Source organism: Dama dama, chromosome 12, assembly GCF_033118175.1.
Source record: "Dama dama isolate Ldn47 chromosome 12, ASM3311817v1, whole genome shotgun sequence".
NCBI lineage: Eukaryota > Metazoa > Chordata > Mammalia > Artiodactyla > Cervidae > Dama > Dama dama.
The window spans coordinates 76,526,018-76,551,280 of NC_083692.1; the positions used below are offsets into that span (position 1 = coordinate 76,526,018).

Below are 25,263 nucleotides of genomic sequence, written 5' to 3' on the forward strand. Positions count from 1 at the left end.
AACTTGTCTATGTCTCACCTCCTTCAGTCTCACAGTAGTGGGTGACCTGAGGAGAAGTGAGTGTCATTTGACATCATGCTTAAAATTGACTTAAAACTCAGCATTCAGAAAAATAAGATCATGGAATCTGGTCCCATCACTTCATGGCAAATCGATGGGGAAACAATGGAAACAGTGATGGACTTTATTTTTTGGGCTCCAAAATCTTTGCAGATGGTGACTGCAGCCATGAAATTAAAAGACACCTGCTCCTTGGAAGCAAAGTTATGACCAATCTATACAGAATATTAAAAAGCAGAAATATTACTTTGCCAACAAAGGTCCACCTAGTCAAAGCCATGGTTTTTCCAGTAGTCATGTATGGAGGTGAGATTTGCACTATAAGGAAAGCTGAGTGCTGAAGAATTGATGCTTTTGAACTGCGGTGTTAGAGAAGGCTCTTGAGAAACCCTTGGACTGCAAGGAGATCAAACCAGTCCATCCTAAAGGAAGTCAGACCTGAATATTCATTGGAAGGACTGATGCTGAAGCTGAAATTCCAATATTTTGGCCACTTGATATGAAGAACTGACTCACTGGAAAAGACCCTGAGCTGGGAAAGATTGAAGGCAGGAGGAGAAGGGGCCAACAGAGGATGAGATGGCTGCATGGCATCTCATGGACTCAATGGACATTAGTTTGAGTAAACTCCAGGAACTGGTGATGGACAGGGAAGCCTGGCGTGCTACAGTCCATAGGGTCACAAAGAGTCAGAGATGACTGAGCGACTGCGCGGAACTAAACTGAACTTACATACATACTTGGCCCAAGACAAAGAGAAGATGAGGAGGAGATTTGGTGGGAAGTGGAGGTGTTGTGAGTCAACAATAAGATGAAATATCAGATCAGCAGCAACATGTGTGAGTAGCCATAGTCCCTGGAGCCCTGCACCATCCCCCAAAACATAAAAACTGTGGCTGCTTCATCACAACGACCTTCTAAATGTCACACAAATTTCTTTTGTGTCCAACCCTGAGCCAGAACAATACAGGAAGCACATTCTGGGAAAGATTTCCAGTCAGTTAAGGTAGCTCAAAACTGCTACAATACGCTTTAGGTTAATTTGGCATCCATTTGTACTCTTTTAACAGCTTTTGAGTAAAGAAGACAGCAAAACTATGCTTCTTGCTAATGTTGTTTTTGCTGTTCAGAAACTAAGTCATGTCTGACTTTTGCGACCCCATGGACTGCAGCACAAGGCCTCCTCTATCTTCCACTACCCATTGATTTGGTGATACCATCCAACTCTCTTATCCTCTGCTGCCCTCTTCTCCTTTTGCCTTCAACCTTTCCCAGCTTCAGAGTCCTTTCAAATGATATGCCTCTTCTCATCAAGTGGCCAAAATGTTGGAGTTTCAACCTCAGCATCAGTCCTTTCAATGAATATTCAGGGTTGATATCCTTTAGGATTGGCTGGGTAGATCTCCTTGCAGTCCAGGGGACTCTCAAGAATCTTCTCCAACACCACAATTCTTGCTAATATGATGCAGTAATTCCTCATTCAACCTAAAACATTCTAAACATATCCTTCAAAGATTAGAGCAAGTTCACCTATCCATTTGTGGGTGATGTTACTTTCTCTTCTAGCTAAGCCACACTCTGCCATTGAATCCTGTATCTTCACTACTGAGATATAATAAAACATAAGATTGACTTATATTAGCATATCTTGTTACCACATGTAGCAAATGCAAGAGGGGAGTTAAAATTTAATACATAATGTAATACATAAATATATTTATATAAAAATGAAAGACAAATGAAAGAACAAGTATTATTGTTCTTATTTGTGCAAATGACCACATGGTTATAGCAGGTATTTATTTATTTATTTTTATTATTAGTTGGAGGCTAATTAATTCACAACATTTCAGTGGGTTTTGTCGTACATTGATATGAATCAGCCATAGATTTACACGTATTCCCCATCCCGATCCCCCCTCCCACCTCCCTCTCCACCCGATTCCTCTGGGTCTTCCCAGTGCACCAGGCCCGAGCACTTGTCTCATGCATCCCACCTGGGCTGGTGATCTGTTTCACCATAGATAGTATACATGCTGTTCTTTTGAAACATCCCACCCTCACCTTCTCCCACAGAGTTCAAAAGTCTGTTTTGTATTTCTGTGTCTCTTTTTCTGTTTTGCATATAGGGTTATCATTACCATCTTTCTAAATTCCATATATATGTGTTAGTATGCTGTAATGTTCTTTATCTTTCTGGCTTACTTCACTCTGTATAATGGGCTCCAGTTTCATCCACCTCATTAGAATTGATTCAAATGAATTCTTTTCAATGGCTGAGTAATATTCCATGGTGTATATGTACCACAGCTTCCTTATCCATTCGTCTGCTGATGGGCATCTAGGTTGCTTCCATGTCCTGGCTATTATAAACAGTGCTGCAATGAACATTGGGGTGCACGTGTCTCTTTCAGATCTGGTTTCCTCGGTGTGTATGCCCAGAAGTGGAATTGCTGGGTCATATGGCAGTTCTATTTCCAGTTTTTTAAGAAATCTCCACACTGTTTTCCATAGCGGCTGTACTAGTTTGCATTCCCACCAACAGTGTAAGAGGGTTCCCTTTTCTCCACACCCTCTCCAGCATTTATCGCTTGTAGACTTTTGGATAGCAGCCATCCTGACTGGCGTGTAATGGTACCTCATTGTGGTTTTGATTTGCATTTCTCTAATAATGAGTGATGTTGAGCATCTTTTCATGTGTTTGTTAGCCATCTGTATGTCTTCTTTGGAGAAATGTCTGTTTAGTTCTTTGGCCCATCTTTTGATTGGGTCATTTCTTTTTCTGGAATTGAGCTGCAGGAGTTGCTTGTATATTTTTGAGATTAATCCTTTGTCTGTTTCTTCATTTGCTATTATTTTCTCCCAATCTGAGGGCTGTCTTTTCACCTTACTTATAGTTTCCTTTGTAGTGCAAAAGCTTTTAAGTTTCATTAGGTCCTATTTGTTTAGTTTTGCTTTTATTTCCAATATTCTGGGAGGTGGGTCATAGAGGATCTTGCTGTGATTTATGTCAGAGAGTGTTTTGCCTATGTTCTCCTCTAGGAGTTTTATAGTTTCTGGTCTTACATTTAGATCTTTAATCCATTTTGAGTTTATTTTTGTGTATGGTGTTAGAAAGTGTTCTAGTTTCATTCTTTTACAAGTGGTTGACCAGTTTTCCCAGCACCACTTGCTAAAGAGGTTGTCTTTTTTCCATTGTATATCCTTGCCTCCTTTGTCAAAGATAAGGTGTCCATAGGTTCGTGGATTTATCTCTGGGCTTTCTATTCTGTTCCATTGATCTATGTTTCTGTCTTTGTGCCAGTACCATACTGTCTTGATGACTGTGGCTTTGTAGTAGAGTCTGAAGTCAGGCAGGTTGATTCCTCCAGTTCCATTCTTCTTTCTCAAGATTACTTTGGCTATTCGAGGTTTTTTGTATTTCCATACAAATTGTGAAATTCTTGAGTTGAATCTATAGATTGCTTTGGGTAGAATAGCCATTTTGACAATATTGATTCTTCCAATCCATGAACACGGTATGTTTCTCCATCTGTTTGTGTCCTCTTTGATTTCTTTCATCAGTGTTTTATAGTTTTCTATGTATAGGTCTTTTGTTTCTTTAGGTAGGTGTACTCCTAAGTATTTTATTCTTTTTGTTGCAATGGTGAATGGTACTGTTTCCTTAATTTCTCTTTCTGTTTTTTCATTGTTAGTATATAGGAATGCAAGGGATTTCTGTGTGTTAATTTTATATCATGAAACTTTACTATATTCATTGATTAGCTCTAGTAATTTTCTGGTAGAGTCTTTAGGGTTTTCTATGTAGAGGATCATGTCAACTGCAAACAGTGAGAGTTTCACTTCTTCTTTTCCTATCTGGATTCCTTTTACTTCTTTTTCTGCTCTGATTGCTGTGGCCAAAACTTCCAACACTATGTTGAATCGTAGTCGTGAGAGTGGGCACCCTTGTCTTGTTCCTGATTTCAGGGGAAATGCTTTCAATTTTTCACCATTGAGGGTGATACTTGCTGTGGGTTTGTCATATATAGCTTTTATTATGTTGAGGTATGTTCCTTCTATTCCTGCTTTTTGGAGAGTTTTAATCATAAATGAGTGTTGAATTTTGTCAAAGGCTTTCTCTGCATCTATTGAGATAATCATATGGTTTCTATCTTTCAATTTGTTAATGTGGTGTATTACATTGATTGATTTGCGGATATTAAAGAATCCATGCATTCCTGGGATAAAGCCCACTTCGTCATGGTGTATGATTTTTTTAATATGTTGTTGGATTCTGTTTGCTAGAATTTTGTTAAGGATTTTTGCGTCTATGTTCATCAGTGATATTGGCCTATAGTTTTCTTTTTTTGTGGCATCTTTGTCTGGTTTTGGTATTAGAGTGATGGTGGCCTCATAGAATGAGTTTGGAAGCTTACCTTCATCTGCAATTTTCTGGAAGAGTTTGAGTAAGATAGGTGTTAGCTCTTCTCTAAATTTTTGGTAGAATTCAGCTGTGAAGCCATCTGGTCCTGGGCTTTTGTTTGCTGGAAGATTTCTGATTACAGCTTCGATTTCCTTGCTTGTGATGGGTCTGTTAAGATCTTCTATTTCTTCCTGGTTCAGTTTTGGAAAGTTATACTTTTCTAAGAATTTGTCCATTTCATCCAAGTTGTCCATTTTATTGGCATAGAGCTCCTGGTAGTAGTCTCTTATGATCCTTTGTATTTCAGTGTTGTCTGTTGTGATCTCTCCATTTTCATTTCTAATTTTGTTAATTTGGTTCTTCTCTCTTTGTTTCTTAATGAGTCTTGCTAATGGTTTGTCAATTTTGTTTATTTTTTCAAAAAACCAGCTTTTAGCTTTGTTGATTTTTGCTATGGTCTCTTTAGTTTGTTTTGCATTTATTTCTGCCCTAATTTTTAAGATTTCTTTCCTTCTGCTAACCCTGGGGTTCTTCATTTCTTCCTTCTCTAATTGCTTTAGGTGTAGAGTTAGGTTATTTATTTGGCTTTTTTCTTGTTTCTTGATGTAAGCCTGTAACGCTATGAACCTTCCCCTTAGCACTGCTTTTACAGTGTTCCATAGGTTTTGGGTTGTTGTGTTTTCATTTTCATTCATTTCTATACATATTTTGATTTCTTTTTTGATTTCTTCTATGATTTGTTGGTTATTCAGAAGCGTGTTATTTACCCTCATATGTTTGAATATTTAACAATTTTTTCCCTGTAATTGAGATCTAATCTTACTGCACTGTGGTCAGAAAAGATGACTGGAATGATTTCAATTTTTTTGAATTTTCCAAGACCAGATTTATGGCCCAGGATGTGATCTATTCTGGAGAAGGTTCCGTGTGCACTTGAGAAAAAGGTGAAGTTGATTGTTTTGGGGTGAAATGTCCTATAGATATCAGTTAGGTCTAGCTGGTCCATTGCGTCATTTAAGGTTTGTGTTTCCTTGTTAATTTTCTGTTTAGTTGATCTATCCGTAGTTGTGAGTGGGGTATTAAAGTCTCCCACTCTTATTGTGTTACTATTAATTTCCTCTTTCATACTTGTTAGTGTTTGCCGTACATATTGCAGTGCTCCTATGTTGGGTGCATATATATTTATAATTGTTATATCTTCTTCTTGGATTGATCCTTTGATCATTATGTAGTGTCCTTCTTTGTCTCTTTTCACATCCTTTATTTGAAAGTCTATTTTATCTGATATGAGTATTGCGACTCCTGCTTTCTTTTGGTCTCCGTTTGCGTGAAATATTTTTTTCCAGCCCTTCACTTTTAGTCTGTATGTGTCTCTTGTATTGAGATGGGTCTCTTGTAGACAGCATATATAGGGGTCTTGTTTTTGTATCCATTCAGCCAATCTTTGTCTTTTGGTTGGGGCATTCAACCCATTTACATTTAAGGTAATTATTGATAGGTGTGGTCCTGTTGCCATTTACTTTGTTGTTTTGGGTTCACGTTTATACAACCTTTCTGCATTTCCTGTCTAGAGAAGATCCTTTAGCATTTGTTGAAGAGCTCGTTTGGTGGTGCTGAATTCTCTCAGCTTTTGCTTATCTGTAAAGCTTTTGAATTCTCCTTCATATCTGAATGAGATCCTTGCTGGGTACAGTAATCTAGGTTGTAGGTTATTCTCTTTCATTACTTTCAGTATGTCCTATAGCAGGTATTTATAATGACCTCTTCCATTACCCATCCTGTAACCTCTTTGCTCATAGCAAGCACTTCCATTCACTGCTATACTTCATTTCCTATAAAGCAATCTCCTTATTCAGGAGCAATGCTATGAGGAAAGTCATATGTTTGAATAAGGAATTCTGCAGGTCCACCTCTCTGGTTTTGGCGGATGTTTGCAAGCCATTGTATTCTGGGAAACATCATTAAAATGATATCTAACTTCATATTAGAAGCAATAGAAACCACCAAAGTAGAATATTTTTTAAAGAGCTTAAAGAAAACAAGCAAAATATCCAAGCTAGTTTCTTATGAACATCAATGTATATTTCTTAATTGTGAGTTTGTTATAAATCACTGCTAAGAGTTTTGAAAGTCAATACACAGACTGATAAACTGTATTTGCAATGCATATTTCTGAAAAAGGACTCAAATGCAGAATATGTTAGAAGTTCCTTTAAATCATTAAGAAAACAGATAATAAAGAATGGCAAAATCTTGGAGATCCAACTCAAAAATAAGATATCCGATAGCTAATAAATATATAAAAACCTTAATATTTTTATTAATTAAGGAAATGAAAATAATACCATATACCGGCATTCCATCTGGGTCCTTTCAGTACTGAGTGTATCAATGTGGCTAGGAGAATATGACTCCAGGAAATAGGGAGAAATAATGACTGTCTCCAGGAAAATAAGTGATTAAGTGAATTTTCTAAAAGCTTCCATCATTGAACTGATGTGGAGAAAAGAGCAAACAGTAATAAGTCACAGACTTGGACATTGAAGGAGAGGTAGGATTTACTGGAAAAAATAAAGTTGGTCTTTACTGAGCTTTACTCAATGTGAGGCACTGTGGTTTGCGTTTCAGATTCATTATCTAATTCAAATATCAAAACCCTAAGAGAGAGGTTTTATTGTTTTCTTTTCTTTTTTCCATTTATTTTTATTAGTTGGAGGCTAATTATTTTACAATATTGTAGTGGTTATTGCCATACATTGACATGAATCAGCCATGGATTTACATGTGTGCCCCATCCCAAACCCCTCTCACACCTCCCTCCCCACCCCATCCCTCTGGGTCATCCCAGTGCACCAGCCCCGAGCACTTGTCTCATGCATCCAACCTGGACTGGCGATCTGTTTCACACTTGATAATATACATGTTTCAATGCTGTTCTCTCAGATGATCCCACCCTCGCCTTCTCCCATAGAGTCCAAAAGTCTGTTCTGTACATCTGTGTCTCTTTTTCTGTCTTGCATATAGGGTTATTGTTACCATCTTTCTAAATTCCATATGTATGCGTTAGTATACTGTATTGGTCTTTTATCTTTCTGGCTTACTTCACTCTGTATAATGGGCTCCAGTTTTATCCATCTCATTAGAACTGATTCAAATGTATTCTTTTTAATGGCTGAGTATTATTCCATGGTGTATATGTACCACAGCTTTTTTATCCATTTTTCTGCTGATGGGCATCTAGGTTGCTTCCATGTCCTGGCTATTATAAACAGTGCTGCGATGAACATTGGGGTGCAAAACAAAACAACTTTGGGAAATGAGTCGTACCTTTCCTAATTGTGAAAAGCTTTTTTACCTTTTATAATCAGCCTGTGTGTTGCATTTTAGAGGGCTGCTTAAGAGCAAGGTCTGGACTATGGAGAAGCACTTGGCCCCAGAACTGGGCGGCTGAATGTCTCAGTGGTGGTGACATTACTGGTTTAAACTGGACGCTAAAGGAAACTAAGAAAGAAAATGCCCAAACATAGATTCAACTGTCCCAGGATCAGTAAATGAGGAAAGCATCCACTAACTAGTTAACAGTGCCAGATGCTTTAGTTAGTTTCTTATGTAATAGTGTGCTGGGAAAAACAAGGGCTACAATGAGGTTTCATTCCTTCAACTCCCCAAGCTTATTTCCCTATCAAGTTCCGTGCCCCTTGTTTTTCCCTCTCTCCTGTGATGCTTTGCTGTTGTTTAGTCACTAAGTCGTGTGTGACTTATCCTCTGTCCATGGGATTTCCCAGGCAAGAATACCGGAGTGGCTTGCCATTTCCTTCTCTATGGGATCTTCCAGACCCAGAGATTGAATCCACCGGGAGGTGGAGTCTTTACCACTGAGCCAGTGATGCTATCCCCCCAGATATAAACATGATGCACCTCTGAATTTCTTCATGTTTCAACTCAAATGTCACCCCTTTGTGAACCCTTTGTCTAAATCTGTTTTTCCGTCCTGAGAATCGGACTCTAGCACACTGGATGCAGCAAGAATGAAAGCTGACATACTGCCACCTGGTGTCCTGCTCAAACATTTTGTGAGGCTTTCTCTGGCTTCCCTGCTCCCCTCCAGTGATATTGGATTAAATTATGGGGAATCCTAATCACAATAGGAGCTGCCAAGACTGAGCCAGTTAGTAAACGTCCCAGTGCAGAAATCAAGAGGGAGAGGATTCGGAAAACTGGTTGTTTGTTTGTTTGTTTTTTCTTTTGCCTGCCATATGTGAAAGTGATTGATTCCAAATGACAAATACAACACATGAGATGATTATGGCTGCAGAGTTATAGGCTAACTTGGATAGAAAGTTTGGAATTGTTGCACAAGATAGATTTTCCTCTATTAAGTCAAATTGCATTTACTGCTCTGTCCTTTCTTGTAGTATAGAAATATCCTGAGAAGTGGGAGCAAGAGTCAATTATGAAAATGCTAATACACAGTAGTAGCAAACACAGGTTGGTATACTCTTTCTATGTTATATATTATGATACCCATTCTCTCAATATAATACCTTATATTTAAGGTAGTTAACATCAATTAATGGGAACTGATTTCCCATTTACAGTAAGACACATGATAGACCACTGATACTTCTGATAACACATGAAATCTGCTGTGTAAACTGTTAAACAAACCTCAGAAAATATTGAGCTTTATCTTGTAGATAGACTCGTCTGGAATTTCATGCTGTGGCTTCCTATCCTCCAAGGTCTTGTACATTCCCACAGCTGGTTGAGAGCCTGTGACAGAGAAGGTGTTGCACTCGGTGATTCACATGTGTGTTCACGGTTCTTACTGGAACCCCTCAAAGTTGTGTCCACCCTACTTTAGGAAGACAGTGGAGCAAAGTGCTTCAGACCAAAGACTTAGATTGTGTTTCTAGATCTAGCATTCATTAGTTGTGTGACATTGGGATTGTGACAGTAATTTTTATGCTTAATTTCCTCATCTATGCACTGTGGTTATTGATAGAATTTACCATGCAGGCTTCTGATAAGAAGTGAATGGAATAATGAATGCCAATGCTAAGCCCAGTGCCCAGCAGAAAGATACTGGCTACTTAGAGAAATACAACTGAATAAGAGACAGTTTCAATACCTTGTCTGGTATTGAAGAATAAGTGTCAGAGTGGAGCCCTCCCTCCATACCTTGCTTAAAGCAGATGCCCTTTCTCATCCCAAGAGTCACTCTCTATCTTAACACAGTTTTGTATTGTCTTTAAAGTGCTTATCACTATTTAAAATTGTCTACTTCTAAATAGGAGACATTAATGATACTTTTCAGATATTCCTTTATTAACTGTAACTGCATCTCTTTTCTTAGGAAGGTAAGTCAGGAGTTAGCTGTTGAGACCTTCCAATCCTGTTTCTCTTTTCAGAACATGACTTAAGTTTCAGTATTCATGAGCTTCCCTGGTGGCTCAGACAATGAAGAATCTACATGCAATGTGGGAGACCTGGGTTCGACCTCTGAGTTGGGAAGATCCCCTAGAGGAGGGCATGGCAAGCTTCTCCAGTATTCTAGCCTGGAGAATCCCCAGGGACAGAGAAGTCTGGCGGGCTGCAGTCTGTGGGGTCAAGTGTCAGACACGACTGAGTGACTGAGCTCACAGGTGGAAGGCACGGCTCTGATTTTAGCACCGACCCTATACTGTTTAGGCGAGATGAGATGAGATGGTTAGATAGCACCACTGAGTCAATGGACGTGAATTTGAGCAACTCTGGGTCATAGTGGAGGACAGAGGACACTGGCGTGTTTGGGGTCACAAGCAGTCGACTTAGCGAATGAACAACCATGCTGTTTCCTTTGCTAATTTCAGTTGTTCACTGGAAAGAAGGTTTTGTAGTCAATCTGCAGTACTAGATTCCAAGTAGATTTAGATTCTGAACAGTCTTAATTAATGCTATCTTGTACTAATAAATTTTCCTGGATGCATTTTACTTTACCAACTGCATATTGAGCTCACAGATAATGTTGCTTTTATAATTTTCGAAGGTCCTATGGGAAATTGTGGTCCCCAAATCATTGTTTAAATAAATATGTGCATGTTGAATTAAACTAACATTCTTCCTGGACTGTAACAGATAAGACAGAACAAAATTCTTATTTATTTTTAAGCAACTCTATTGAGGTATAAGTGACATTCCCTAATATTCATCCATTTTGAATTTCCAGTTTAATAATTTTTAGTAAATTATCCTTCATCCCCAATTATATTTGTTCTTTATTTCCATGCTTGGCCCCATAGCAACCACTGACCACATTTATAACTTTATAAGTTCTTTTTGTGAATATGTCATATACATGAAATCATTCAATATGTAATCTTATGTCTGGCTATTATTCCTTAACATAATTTTAAAAATTACTTATCTTGTAGCATACATTAGCATTTCACTCATATTTATTGATGAATAGCAATTCACTGGCAAATGAATTACATTTCGTTTATCCATTCACCAGATCTTGCACATTTTGGTGCTATTAGGAGGAATAACCACAAAGTAGGTTCCCAGTCTTTTTAAAATATACCTTCACTAACACTTACACATTTACTGAGCATCACAAATGTAGGTGGTGTGGCAGATTCCAAACACTGTAGACTACTTAGCCAGATAGACATGCGTTGTGATTCTTACTATGCACCTACCATATGTGTGATCTCAAGTTAGTTACTTGATCTCTTTCAGATTTAGTTTTCTTGTTTCTAAGTTGGAAATAATATCTCTATTGCATAACTTTTCTATTAGAATGATGTGCATAAAGATAATTTAATACATAGCATTTGTGCACATTTATAAATTGGGATTTGAAAGTTTATAAATTTTATTGAAATTTTATGTAAAAGATTCCTAACCAAAGTGTGTTTCCTGCCATGTTTGCAATCCCAATCTCTTTAAAGTTGAATAACAACAGCCAATCATAAGGCAACCCAATTCTGAAAGGTTGTCAGCTCTCTTTGCATTGTGAGCTCGTGAGAGATATCCTCAATGTTTCTGAAGTTGGTCTCAAGAAAGCAGCGTTTGATCCCTCCTTGAACCACAGGAAACTGATTCTAGGGAAGAAGTGGTGTATTTCTAGCACATGTATGTGTCCTCCTCTCTGACTGGCTGAGCAACAAGATGCAGAATCCTTATTACCTGAAGCAGACCGTTCCCCAGATCTAGGCTGTAGAAGTTTCCATGTTGAGGATACTTGATCAGAATACATGGAGAGGAGCACTTTTCTAGCCTCATTACTGATCCTGTGGCTTCATCTTGGTCGTAAGTCCAGGGGCTGCTAAGACATTCTGAGCAGTCTGGGGTGGTGATGGGGAAGGTGGGGGGCGCATTCAGGCACCTCCAGGTTCTAATATTTGGAAATGTGAAGACAATGAATACTCTGTAGATAAGTCAGTTTCTATGTGTGACCTTGTCTTTCTGAACCGGAGTGAGCAGCCTCTTGACTGTGGAACAGCGTCTTCCTTCGCTATGTTCAGGAAGGAGAGAGCCCCAATTTCACCTGCAGTTCCCCTTCCAGCTCTTTCTATGCCTTACACTGGTACAGATGGGAACCTGCAAAAAGCCCCAAGAACATGTTTGCAGTGAGTGTAAGTGGGGGTGAAAAAGAGCAAGGGTGAGTGAGTCACTCTGAACACTAAGGAGGGTGACAGCTCCATGTACATTGGAGGATCCCAGCCTGAAGACTCAGCCACATACCTCTGAGCCTGCACACAGTGCCCCTCAGCCCCCTGCAGCCCACATCCAAACCCGGGCCTGCTGCTACTCTGGGACCAGCGTTGAGGAAGAGCCATGTGTGGGTTGGAAAAGGGAAAGTCAATGAACAACAGTGTTTTCAGTAATCAGGGGAAGTGGAACCATAGATTAACAGGTATTTCAGTCACTGTAGTTCCCTCAACTAACTCGACTGTACTGAACATCACTAACTAACATGACTCCCACCAGTATATTGGCCATATCATTGAGTCAGATCTCTAGCTTCTTTTCCCATGATTTAAAATGCACTAAATGATTACTCAAAGATATCAAACAAAATAATGTGGTTCAACTAGGTCAACATTTAAACTCCACTGTTGCTACATCCTAAGAGCTATACCTTTTATGGTGTTTCTTCACATTCATGAATGAGACATGGACACACACCTTCTTCTCACACACCTGGCAAGAAAATCTGCATGTTTTATACCAGAACAGTCAATTATGCCTCATTAATTCATTGGAGAGATTTTGATTTTGGTTTAGTTCAACCTTCTCACTGCATGCGTATTTGTATTTCATTTCTTCTCATATGAAGCTATTTGCATTTTTAAAACCCACTTTTGATATCTGAAAGGAGCATTGATAGGGGAAGTCCACCACTGTCTCCAGAGAAACCTGTATGTGGGTCAAGAAGCAACAGTTAGACATGGAACCACAGACTGGCTCAAAATTGGGAAAGGAGTATGTCAGGGCTGTATATTGTCACCCTGCCTATTTAACTCTATGCAGAATACCTCATGCAAAACCCTGGGCTGGATGAATCACAAGCTGGAATCAAGATTGCTGGGAGAAATATCAATAACCTCAGATATGCAGATGACACCATGATTATGGTAGAAAGCCAAGAGGAACTGAAGAACCTCCTGATAAGGGTGAAAGAAACTAAAGAACCTCTGAAGAGGATGAAAGAGGAGAGTGAAAAAGCTGGATTAAAACTGAAAATTCAAAAAGCTAAGATCATGACATTCAGTCCCATCACTTCATGGCAAATAGGGGAAAAGTGGAAGCAGTGGAAGATTTTATATTCCATGTCTGCAAAATCACTATATGGTGACTGCAGCCATGAAATTAAAGGATGCTGGCTCCTTGGAAGAAAAGCTATTACAAACCTAGACAGTCTATTAGAAAGCAGAAACATCACTTTGCTGACAAAGATCCGTACAGTCAAAACTATTATTTTCCCAGTAGTTGTGTATGGATGTAAGAGTTTGACCAAAAAGCCTGAGCATTGAAAACCTGATGCTTTCGAGTTGTGGTGCTGGAGAAGACTCTTGAGAGTCCTTGGACAGCATGTAGATCAAAATCGTCAATTCTAAAGGAAATCAACCCTGAATATTCTTTGGAAGACTGCTGCTGAAGCTCCAAAACTTTGGCCATGTAATGCGAAGAGCCGGCTCATTGGACAAGATCCTGATGCTGGGGTAGATTGAGGGCAGGAGAAGATGGTGACAGAGGATGAGATAGTTGGATGGCTTCACTGGCTCAGTGAACATGAATTTGACAAACTCTGGGAGATAGTGAAAGACAGGGAAGCCTGGCATGCTGCAGTCCGTGGGGCCTCAAAGAGTCGGACACAACTTAGTGACTGAACTACAACAACAACTTAATATGCAAACCCCTGAAAACACTCATCAAACTAGAATGGGAAGAAATTCAACCCTGGTAAGAACGAGGAGGAAATAGGGCATAAGAGCCTCAAGATGGGATTTGTTCCCACTGCTATCCTCCAGGGGGTGATGTTGCATAAATTGGAAATGTCACCTCCAACAAAAGTTCCATTTCACTCATATGAGCTTCTGTATCTCGGAGCTTAGTGAGGTACACATTTGAACAGGCTCAACACCAAGAACAGTCATTGTCAAGGAAGTATTTCTTCCTGATAGTCACTATAATTTGCTTAAATAGGGATCTTTTGAATCTCAGATTTCCCTGTCATAGGATTCAGCACACTCTGGCACATTCCTTCTGGCTCCTTAGGGAAAATCTTCCACAATATGGCTCCCAGCTTCTTTTCTGCACAGTCAGGTTCTCCACCACCCTTCGCCTGTTGGGAATGCTCTTCACAGGGAATCAGTAACATTATATTCCATGCTCCTTCCTCTATAGAACAAACCAGTTCTGGTTGAAATCTGAATAGAGACTTTGTCTTATTATAGGCAGATTTGTCCTGGTCTCACTGATTCAGCACTAATGTTGCAGGAAGAACTGGAGGCCAGTCAGTGACCCGCCTGACAGTCACATCACTGGCTCTAAAGGGGCCCCCTGATGTGGAGGTGCAACTATTCCTACCTCCAGTGTACTTCCTTATCTCTTCTTGTATGTCCAGACAATAGAATATGAAGGGGAAATAAAGGCTTTGTTTATCCAGTGGTCACCTATAACGGGCATTCTAGGTTAAGTACATTTTTGTGGCAAAGTTCCAACTGACCCACTCTGGTTGCCCCTCTTTTATTTTCTCTCTTCTATTTATCTAATATCCACTGTGTGGCCAATAATAATTATTATTACTTTTATTTTTCTACACTGTTTCTCACAGTTCCTTTAGTCAACATATGCAACCATCTCGAACTGTCCATCTGATCCTGAGAGTCTGCAGATCACTTCAGTTTTACCTCAGTGAAAATATGGAAGTCCTCATTTTCTATCCCCTTTACCTCTAAATCCATATACAGGGAACCATTATTAATCATAGACTCTGAGAAAAAGCACAGAATTTATTTTCATATGTTTTATTTTTTTTAATTTTTATTTTATTTTTTTCATATGTTTTAAAAAATACTTATTGTTCTTTTAAAATAACCTACTAGAGCTGAAAAGCAGAATACAAATAATAATAATCAACAGCTAAAATATATTTAGTGTAAAATAGATAGCTAGTGGGAAGGTTCACTATAACAGATGGAGCCCCTACTGGTGGTCTGTGAGGAACTAGAGGGTTGGGAGGAAAAGGACAGGGAGGCTCAAGAAGGATGGTATATATATGTATATATAACCATGACTGATTTGCATTTTTGTATGGCAGAAATTAACACAAGAATGTAAAGCAATTATACTCTAATTTAAAAAATAACTAAATAAAATATGATGTATTTAAACCTGAAATTTTATTCAAAATTTATTTTTATTTATAATTATATATGTTTTAATAAAAATAAAACAATTTACAATTCTAATTTCAGTGCCCATCTAGAGATTAAAAGTAATATAACTCTTTATGTAGGTTCAGTCTAGAATAAGTATATATATATAATTTAAAAATGAAACTATTCAATACTGAAAAGTATTCCAGCCAAGACTGTTATGAATACTGTGCTGATTCATGAGCACCCTTCAGAATCACAGGTGAGTATACAGGAGATGCCAAAAAAAAAAGGATCCTGAGAACTGAGAAAATATTTCATTATGCAAGAATCTTCTGCATCCTTGCCATCTGAGACTAAAACTATGGCTAGATAATTAATTTTTGTTTTCTCTTCCCTAAAATCTTCCACCAATTCCAAATCAGAGTCTGCCTTCACTGCAATGTTCTTAGAAAATGCCCCTCAGGTCCTAAAATAGTGACCTTTCTATTTTCCACTCCCCTCCACTCCTCTGCAGCCCATTCTGAATTGGTTGAGGTGGGAGGGCGGGGCTTCCTGTCACAAAGTGAGGGCCTGAGCAGGACTTGGTGGGTGAGCTGATTGGCAGAGGAGCAGGAACATTTCCACAGCAGCTTATGACACTCCCTCCCTCAGGGTTTAGTGAAGTATCTGACAGTGAAAATGTCTCAGTAAGCAGAGGAAGCATCATGAAGAGGCTAGCAGGCGCTGTGCTGGGGCTTTTGTTTGCCCAGGTTTGCTGTGAGTTGGGGCTGACCCACAGGGAGTCTGAAGGACTGAGCAGCTGCTGTATTGTTCAGGGAAGGAGAGGAACTGCCAAGTCCTGCAGACTTTCTATCCTTCTCTTCATCTATGGGAGTTGTGTGTGTGTGTGTGTGGGGTCACTTCCACGATTTTGTCAGAGTTACAGTGACCTTCTCCTGTGACTGTTTCTCTGTTTCTCACCAGCTGTGCGAGGGGTGGATGTGGAGCAGAGTCCCGCAGCCCTGAGTCTCCAGGAGGGAGCCAGCCACGTGCTGAGGTGTAATTTTTCTGCCTCTGTGAGCAATGTACACTGGTATCTTCAGAACCCCAGCGGCCGCCTTATCCACCTGTTTAACATTCCTTCAGGGACAAAGCAGGAAGGAAGATTAAACGCCACAACAATCCGTAAAGAACGCCGCAGCTCACTGCACATTTCCTCTTCGCGGACCACAGACTCGGGCACTTCTGCGCTGCGCAGCACGGTGCTCCCCAGGCACCTGCGGCCTCTACACGAACCCTCCGGGGCTCAGCCCCTCCTCCAGCCTCAGTCACACCGTGGGCCCCACAGGGCGTTCGCAGTGCTGATTGTCTCTTACCTACACTGGTACAGTTTAATCACAGACACTTTCCGCCTACAGATTGTGAACTTCGGTCTTTGTCTTCCTTTCTCAACCTGTATCTCCTTCTGCACTAGAGACTTCTAACTTGGAACTAGCAGAATAGCTGATAAGGGGACAAAAATAAAATAAATATTCAACCACAGTATGCTGATCTCAAAAGTGGTAAAAAGTGAGAACAATTCAGAGAAAAAAATAACTCCAATAAAGTTGTTATCCTGATTAGTTGGATGTCTCAAGAATGTTCAGATCTGCCTCACCAGAATGTGTCCCCAAAGACACTTGCATCATCCCATCCTATGAGTGCAGCAAAGTGAGCAACAACAATAAACCTTACTCAATGTTTAATATGAGCTTGATAACTTAGAAGAAAATTATTCTGGATGCAAGAAATCTTAAATCTATTTCCATAGTCAAGGTCTTGGAAGAGTTGATTGCTTCATGAGATCTAAGGGATAATCCATTTCCTTGCCTTTTTTAGCTTTTGAAGGCCAACTAATTTCTTTGGTTCATGACTCCTTCTTGAATCACTAGAACTTCTTGCTTCCCTCACCGTAGCTCCTTCCTCTTTTGGAGTCAAATATCTTTCTGTCTCTGTCCTATAAGGTATAAAAAATATTAAACAGAAAGCTCAGTTAAATAGAGTTGGGAGACAGAGGGAGCTCTCGTGACCTGTGGACATAGTGGAGGGCAAGGGGAAGATGTGGATGCCTCTTATTTCCTGGCAAGGACTCAGCCAATGAAAAGCCGTGGGCTCTTGTTTACTGGAGCCCTCTCGGCTTCCTTTTTCAATTTACATTGTCTTAAATTCTTTTCAACAATGTCTTAACAGTTTTCAGAGAACACGTCTTTCACCTCATTGGTTAAATTTATTCCTAGTACTTTTGATTCTTTTTGATTCAACTAGAAATTGGATTGCTTTCTTAAATTCTCTTTGTGATACTTATTATTAGAATACAGAAATGCAACAGACTGCTGTATATTAATCTTCTGTTCTGCAACTATATCTTGTAATCAACTTTGTTGATTGTTTCTATTAGTTTTTTTGGTGGCGTCTTTACAATTTTCTATGTAGAGTATCATGCTGTCTGTAATTAGAGACAGTTTACCTCTTTCTTTTCAACTTGGATGCCAATTATTTCTTTTTCCCATCTGATTACTGTGACTAGGACTTCCAGTACTATGTTAAATAGAAATGGTGAGAGTTGCATTGCCAACTTCCTTCCAATGCCAGCCTCCTCTTAACTGTTTACTATAAGCATCTCCATTGTTTCCAACAGCACCCTTAAACTTGGGCTTCCCAATGATGGTTTCAAATAAAGTCATCTCAAAGGGAGACCTCTGTTTTTACAGCTGCTTCTCTCCATGGGCACAACACCTGAGCCACTGCTCTGGACCTGTAACAAGGGACAGTTGGCTGCTTGTCTCAGAGTGACATCCCTGTGTTATGAGAAGCGTGATAGAAGGGAGCAGTAGCCTCTTGTCTTCTTGGCTTGCCTTTGCCAGCATGAAATCACCACTCTATGAGCGGGATGAGAGTGAGAGGACCCAGTATTCTCAGTCTACCATGCCTGACATAGAACCTCTGTGCTGTAAGTTAGGTAAGAAGTGGCCATAGAGCTGTCAGCTTTTCTTGTTTGTGACACAGTTTCTGTAACACAGGCCTGGGGGAGGTAAGAAAGGACAGCAGTCAGCCCCTCTGTAGGAGATACGATAGCCCTGCACTGCGGACTGGAGAGAGGAGGAGCCTTGTGTCCTTGGTTATGTCCACCTTGAGGAGAACTTCCATCAACTTGAGCTGGGGCCGGGGAGTGGGTCGTGGTACAATTGCCACAGATTCTTTCTGCTGTCATGGAGATTTAGTAGATTTTATGAACAAATGTGTCTCTATTACCCTTTTTATATGCTCTATAACCTAAAGACTATGTCCAGAGGCTTTAGTTTCTTAAAAATAATTTTCATCTGTTTTAACTGTTTTGTTGGAGAGAGTAGCCATAAATCAACTCACAAAGTCATTCTGGAAGGTAGTCTGCTACTTATATTATTAGCACAAATAGAATAGGATTAGACAGAATATAATCAAAAGTTGAGCTTTTCTTTGAGACTCATTGGCTTTCTCCATTGACAAAAAAAGCTGTCTTCTTGTCTTTAGCCTAAACCTGCCACAAATATAATTCTACCATGGATCTGCATATTAACACAATCATGTTTTCTGAGAGTATTAATATTGAAAAACAGGAATATCATATCTTTTATGAAACACTAGTTGTACTTAGAGCTATTATCCATCATTTAAAGATTAACAGTCATATCTCCTAAGTTTTAACTCTTCAACAGAAAGCACCATTAGTGTTGGGTTTTTATAATATCTAATATTAGTGTATCAAGGATAGCATAATTATGAGAAGTAGTATAGTTTTTCACTAATGAAAATAATGGACAAGCTATTTAAATACTCTCTGCCTTGGGTCCTCTTCCTCAGACTCAGACCTCAAGAGGAAAAACCACCAGGTTCCTCGGCCCGTGGGATTTTCCAGGCAAGAATACTGGACTGGGTTGTCATTTCCTCCTCCAGGGGATCTTCCCGACCCAGGGATCGAACTGGAGTCTCTTAGTTCTCCTGCCTTGGCAGGCGGCTTCTTTACCACTAGCACCGCCTGGGAAGCCCACTGACTAGGGAAAAGGAAAAGGCCAAACAAGAGGAAGATTTCAGATGTTCCTGCTGTTCTGTCTGCCTAATTCTGTGGGGAGCACTAGAGCACATATCAGACTATACTGTACCACTTAGACAAAAGAATTGGATAGTCCCAGAAATCAGTTATTATATAAGCTGCTGGCAGCAAAACACAAAGAACTTGGGGACTGAGCACAGATGAGGTTTCTGAGAAAATTAGAGCAAGGTACCAACAATGTCTAATGTAGCCACTGTAACATTTATTCCTTGGAACAGTGCTGCAGGTTTCACTGCTTTTGCAGTGAAAAAGTCAAGTCAAATTCTCCAATGTTCACTTTTGTCTTTGAACTTTCTCTGCCTATCCAACCAACCCTCATCTCTTTCTAGTCATGTCTACACATGTCTTCCCCAGCACTATCCACTTTAATCTTCACACTTCTCTGCTCCCTAAGTGATGAAGGACATTTTTCACTCACAAACCCATGTTTCTCTCCTGACCCTGGATATTTTCCTCCCCAACCTTTCCTTCAGACCTCTTACACTTTGACCCTTGATATTGCTTCTCTTATTCACTATATTTTCCAGAATTATCTTCACCATCCACAGGTGGTGGATTGTTTTATTCTCTCTCTGATAAAATATCAGCAGAAATGGTCATGTGATCTTAAGGACATTAGAAGCTGAGGGACATCTGTGATACCGATGTGTGTGAAGGAAGAGACAGAGTATGTGGATGTCTTAAATCTGTACAGATTCATAATTTAAAACTCACTTTTTATACTTCAACCCTTATCAAAAGTATTCTGAGCAACCTGAATGTCAGCTTAGGATCCATGATCACCTTGGAAATATTCCATTTGCCTAAATTATATTTTAGGAAAAGTATAAATTGAACTTGATTGGTTTTCTATCATTTTTTAGGGTCATGTAAAATGTGGACACATCTGAACGATTGTGTCAAAAATGACGTTCCATCATGGCAAAAGGGCTATATATTCTCTCTGTCAGATCCATGACTTTTCTTGTAATGATATATATTATGCTTCAGTGTATCTTCAATAGACTTTATTACTATTTATAATAAAAAAATAAATATCCCTCTGCACACTACTAATTTGTAACTTCATGGGAGTCTCTCTCTTTCCCATTGTAAAATAATGTAATCTCCATTAACATATCATGCTGTCCTGATATATGAGTTTTTCTAGGAGGTGTTAAGGAAAGGAAGAGGTGCAGAGCAGGCGAGAAATTCTAACCTGCTCTGTACCCATGTGTAAGCAGAGTATTTCTGATTCCCAGTGAAATTAATTTACAGCAATTCTAGTCTCAGTATGGGGAATACTTTCCTTGAGAAAGATAGGTTTAAGTGAAGGCACTTGTAAGAAGATGGGGTCTGCTGAAAGCATTAAAGCAGATGTGAACTTAAAGTCAGAGTTCTAGCTGGTTGAGAAGACCAGAAGAGGAACTTGAGTTGTCACTGACCTTTGGTGACAAGAACAATGGACAAGATTCTGGGAGCATCATTTTTACTTCTGTGGTTTCAATTAGGACTGTGGGTTGTGGTGGACAAAAACTAAGATATCTCATTAATTAGGGGGAATGAGAAAATTGGGGAATGGACAAATTCATGCAGATGGGAACTTTAAGAAGGAAATATTAATTTGTGGACCTAATGACTTTTTATCTCTTTAAACAGGGGTGGGTGGACAAGAGAAAGAAAAAAGTGACCAACAGCAGGTGAAACAGAGCCCTCAATCTTTGATAGTCCAGGAGGGAGAGATTTCCATTCTGAACTGTAGGAGAGGAGTGCATTTGACACTTCCCATGGTACAGTCAATACCCTGGCAAAGGCCTTGCATTCTTGATAGCCATAGGTTCAGTTATGAATAAAAAGGAAGGTGGAAGACTCACAGTTTTCCTCAGTACGAGTGCCGAACAGCTCTCACTGCCCATCACAGCTTCCCAGCCTGGAGACTCAGCACCTACTTCTGCAGCAAGTGCACAGTGCTCCCCGGGCACCTGCAGCCTGGACCCAGATCTGCAGCCGAGGCTCCAGACACACCCTGCCATGTAGATAAATACACACACACACACTGGTTTGTGCATGAAAAGTCTTAATACATTTAAGAAAGCTGAAATTATGTAGAATTTATTCTTTGATCAAAATTGGAATTGACTTAGAAAATCAATAGCAAAAAGATATCTCTGGAAACTCCCAAATATTTGGAATTCAGGCATTAAACTTTAAAAAAAAAAACCCTTAGGTTAAAGAAACAATTAGTGGGCTATAACAAAATATTTTGAAAGAAAATATAGTGAGAACACATACATACAAATATTTATGAGATACAGTTAATATTTTACATAGGAGAGATTTATCTTTTTAAATGCTTATACTGCTAAAGGAAAAGGCTGAGAAAACAATTATGTACATTTTCAACAAAAAAGAAGAAGAAAAATTACAACGAATGTAAACTGAAGCAAGAACATAATGAAAAATGTCAAATTGGTAAAAAAAAAATGATAGAAATAGCTATGAGATACCAAGTTAATTTTGCTAAAATGATTAATAAAATATATATTCCTAGGCAAAATTATCAAGGTGAAAAAAGAGAAAGCACAAATTAAAAATATAAGGAATGAAAAGTAAGTAATAATACAGATGCTATAGTGTTAATCAGATAGACTCCCCCTGGGGTCCACCAGAAACTGTTACAGTTTCTTCTTGCTGAGTTTAGAGAGTACATTGTATTCTGAATACCATCCTTTGATGGAAATGCATTGTAAAAATATATCCTGCCATTCTGTGGCAGGAACTATTACAGTTTATATTGGCTATACTCCAATATAAAATAAAAAGTATAACTTTTTATAATAAAAAGTATAATGCAAACTCATGTCCATTGAGTTGGTAATGCCATCCAACCACCTCATCCTCTGTCATCCCCGTCTTCTCCTGCCTTCAATGAACATGTAACAGTTTACAAAACTTCATGCATCACCATCTATGGTGTAGATACAGCTAGTAGATACTAAGTTTTGTTGGAGTGCATTATAATACTATGGCACAGAAAGGCCCAGCATGCTTATCTAAAGTGTATTTTGCAAGAAGAAAACATAATAAATAACTAACTAGTGAGACTGAACAATTTGGGCCAGTGGGATAGAAAATGTGACTTGAGGACGATTCCAAGACTCATGATCTAATAAGTACAATTCTACTTGTGGAGGCAATGAGACTGAGTTTTCTGATCCTTCTCAAAATCTAATAAATAAGACTCAATATCAGGTTTCAAAAGTATAATTATTTTATTCCTGTCATAAATTAATATAAACACAATCAATAGAACAGACTCTTAAAGTCAGAAGGACTGATTTTTTGTTATCATTTAATGTCAAAGTAATTTTACATATTGAAAAAACTAAGTAAAGCCCTAAAACCCAGAAAAAAATACATTAAAAATTTTGGATAAGACTACATTTCACCAAGAAGACCAAAGGTCTGTGAGTTTTTAAATAAAGTACTTAGATTCTGGATGGAGCAATATAACTGTAGGCTAAATAAATGACCAGTATGTAAATTATAAGAAGGGTTCGTAGCTTATACTAAATTTTATTTTAGATCTGTTCATGTTGAAGCAAATGGCATTATTTTATTCTTTTATTTTTTTTTTTTTATAGCTGAAGGGTTTCATCACGGGTTTCCCTGGTGGCCTGGCAGTAAAGAATGCATTTGCCAAGCAGGAGACAAGGGTTTGACCCCTGGGTCAGGAAGAACCCCTGGAGAAGGAAAAGGTACCCCACTCCAGTATTCTTGCCTGGGAAATCCCATGGACAGAGCAGTCTGGAGGGCTACAGTCCATGGGGTTGAAAAACAGTGGGACACGACTTAGCAACTAAACAACAACGGCAACAATTTCATTAGACACATATTCCATCTGCTCCTCTGTTGATGGATATCTCATTAGACCCATGTTCCACCCGCTCCTCTGTTGATGGATATTCCATTGTGCTGTACAGCAGAAGCTAACAAGCACTGTAAATCAACTCTACTCTAATAAAAAGTTCAAAAACCAAAAGCAAATGCTGTTTTAAATGGGATGGCAAAATTACTGTGCTGAATTATTATCAGTGAATGTCACCTAGCTTGTTCCTCAGTTCCCCTCAGCTCAAACCTTTATTACTAATTGCTTTTGTGAAGCCCCCTTTCAGGATCAGCCTAACTTAATTATCAGTGAAAGAAAAATCGACAAAGTAAAAGTTTGTGGTGAGTCAGACATTTTTTCCCATCTGTGCACAGACCACATGACGTATGTAAATGACAAATCCCACTTCCTGTTTGGCGGAGTCACACAGGACCTGAGGTAATATGTATATGTGCTGCCAGGAGTACAAAGTCACTCTCAGCTTGAGGCAAAACTGAGCACAATTGTGCAGGGGAATCCATGCCTCATGGCGCTCTCCAGTCTGCTCTGGGTGTTCCTGGCCTTCACCTTCTCTGGTAGGGATGCTCCCACACATGGGTGCGTGTGTTCAGTGTGAAAGGACTGCACACAGGCACGTGGTGCTTCACAGGGACTTGGGGAGGAAAGGAGGACTGGAGAAAAGCAAGCATCCTATGATTTCAGTTTGTTTTGGGGGGCAGTGGTCCTAAATGAGTCTAATTCCTACATTATTTTATTCACTGTTTCATCTCTGTTTTCTGATTTTCCCCACAGGATCCAGCGTAGCCCAGAAAGTTATTCAAGACCAGCCAGACATATCCAGTCGAGTTGGGGAGTCATTTACCCTGAACTGCTGGTATGAAACAAGTAGGAGCAGTTACAGCATTTTTTGGTACAAGCAACTTCCCAGTGGAGAGATGAGTTTTCTTACAAGGGGTGGCCGTTACTCTATAAATTTTGAAAGATCACATAAATCATCCAGCCTCACCATTTCAACCTTACAATTGGAGGATTCAGCAAAGTACTTCTGTGTTCTCTGGGAACTCACAGTGCTTGAAATAATAGGAAAAGCTGAACAAAAACCCCCAAGCTTAATAAGAGAAAGCCTCTCTGCTGTAGGACCCAGGCTGAAATACACACCTGCAGATCCCAGACAATAAATGGTAGTCCTGTGGTTGCTTCATCTGTGGTCTGGATCAGAAAATTTAATTCTAAATAAAAGCTCCTTCCATGTCATATGGAAGCAGGTGTCCAGAGTAACTTTCTACTGGTACAATCTCCTCTTGAATTTTTGACTTTAAATCAACCATACAGAACATGTATAAAGTTGTCTAAATTTGAAAACTTGCCCCATAATAATATAAAATGACACTTTTGCCTAAAGATCCTCACATCACAAATCTTGATATAGTACCTGAAATTGTCATGAAAATAATTTCCTTAGTTCTTTCCTTTTAAGGCTTCCCAGACAGTAAGGGTAAAGTACTTGCCTGCCAATGCAAGAGGCATAAGACACAAAGATTTGATCCCTGATTTGGGAAGTTCCACTGGAGGAGGGCATAGCAACCCACTCCAGTATTCTTGCCTGGAGAATCCCTTGGACAGAGGAGCTTGGTGGGCTACAGTCCACAGGGTCACAAAGAGTAGGACATAACTGAAGCGACTTATTATACAGCCCGTTCCCTCTTAGATCGTGTCAGGGCATATTCAGAGACGGAGAACTACCAGTGATGTAGAGTAAGAGATTAGTGATAAGGATTATTCCGCTTCTCCTGTGGCTCAGCTGGCAAAGTATCCACCCTCAATGCAGGAGATCTGGGGAGAGTCCCTTGGATTGAAAGGAGATCCAACCAGTCAATCCTAAAGGAAATCAGTCCTGAATATGCATTGGAAGGACTGACGTTGAAGCTGAAACTCCAATACTTTGGCT

The 25,263-nt window shown here is 39.4% G+C and overlaps 2 gene segments (V, D, J or C); both read left to right on the forward strand.

Moving 5' to 3' along the window:
* The first annotated feature begins 16,029 nt into the window (after positions 1 to 16,029).
* Positions 16,030 to 16,802, forward strand: LOC133066947 (T cell receptor alpha variable 22-like). The segment is given in 2 exon segments: positions 16,030 to 16,095; positions 16,303 to 16,802. Coding segments are annotated over 2 exon segments (552 nt in total).
* A 7,029-nt stretch (positions 16,803 to 23,831) lies between these two features.
* Positions 23,832 to 24,493, forward strand: LOC133066949 (T cell receptor delta variable 1-like). The segment is given in 2 exon segments: positions 23,832 to 23,890; positions 24,108 to 24,493. Coding segments are annotated over 2 exon segments (435 nt in total).
* The last annotated feature ends 770 nt before the right edge of the window (positions 24,494 to 25,263 follow it).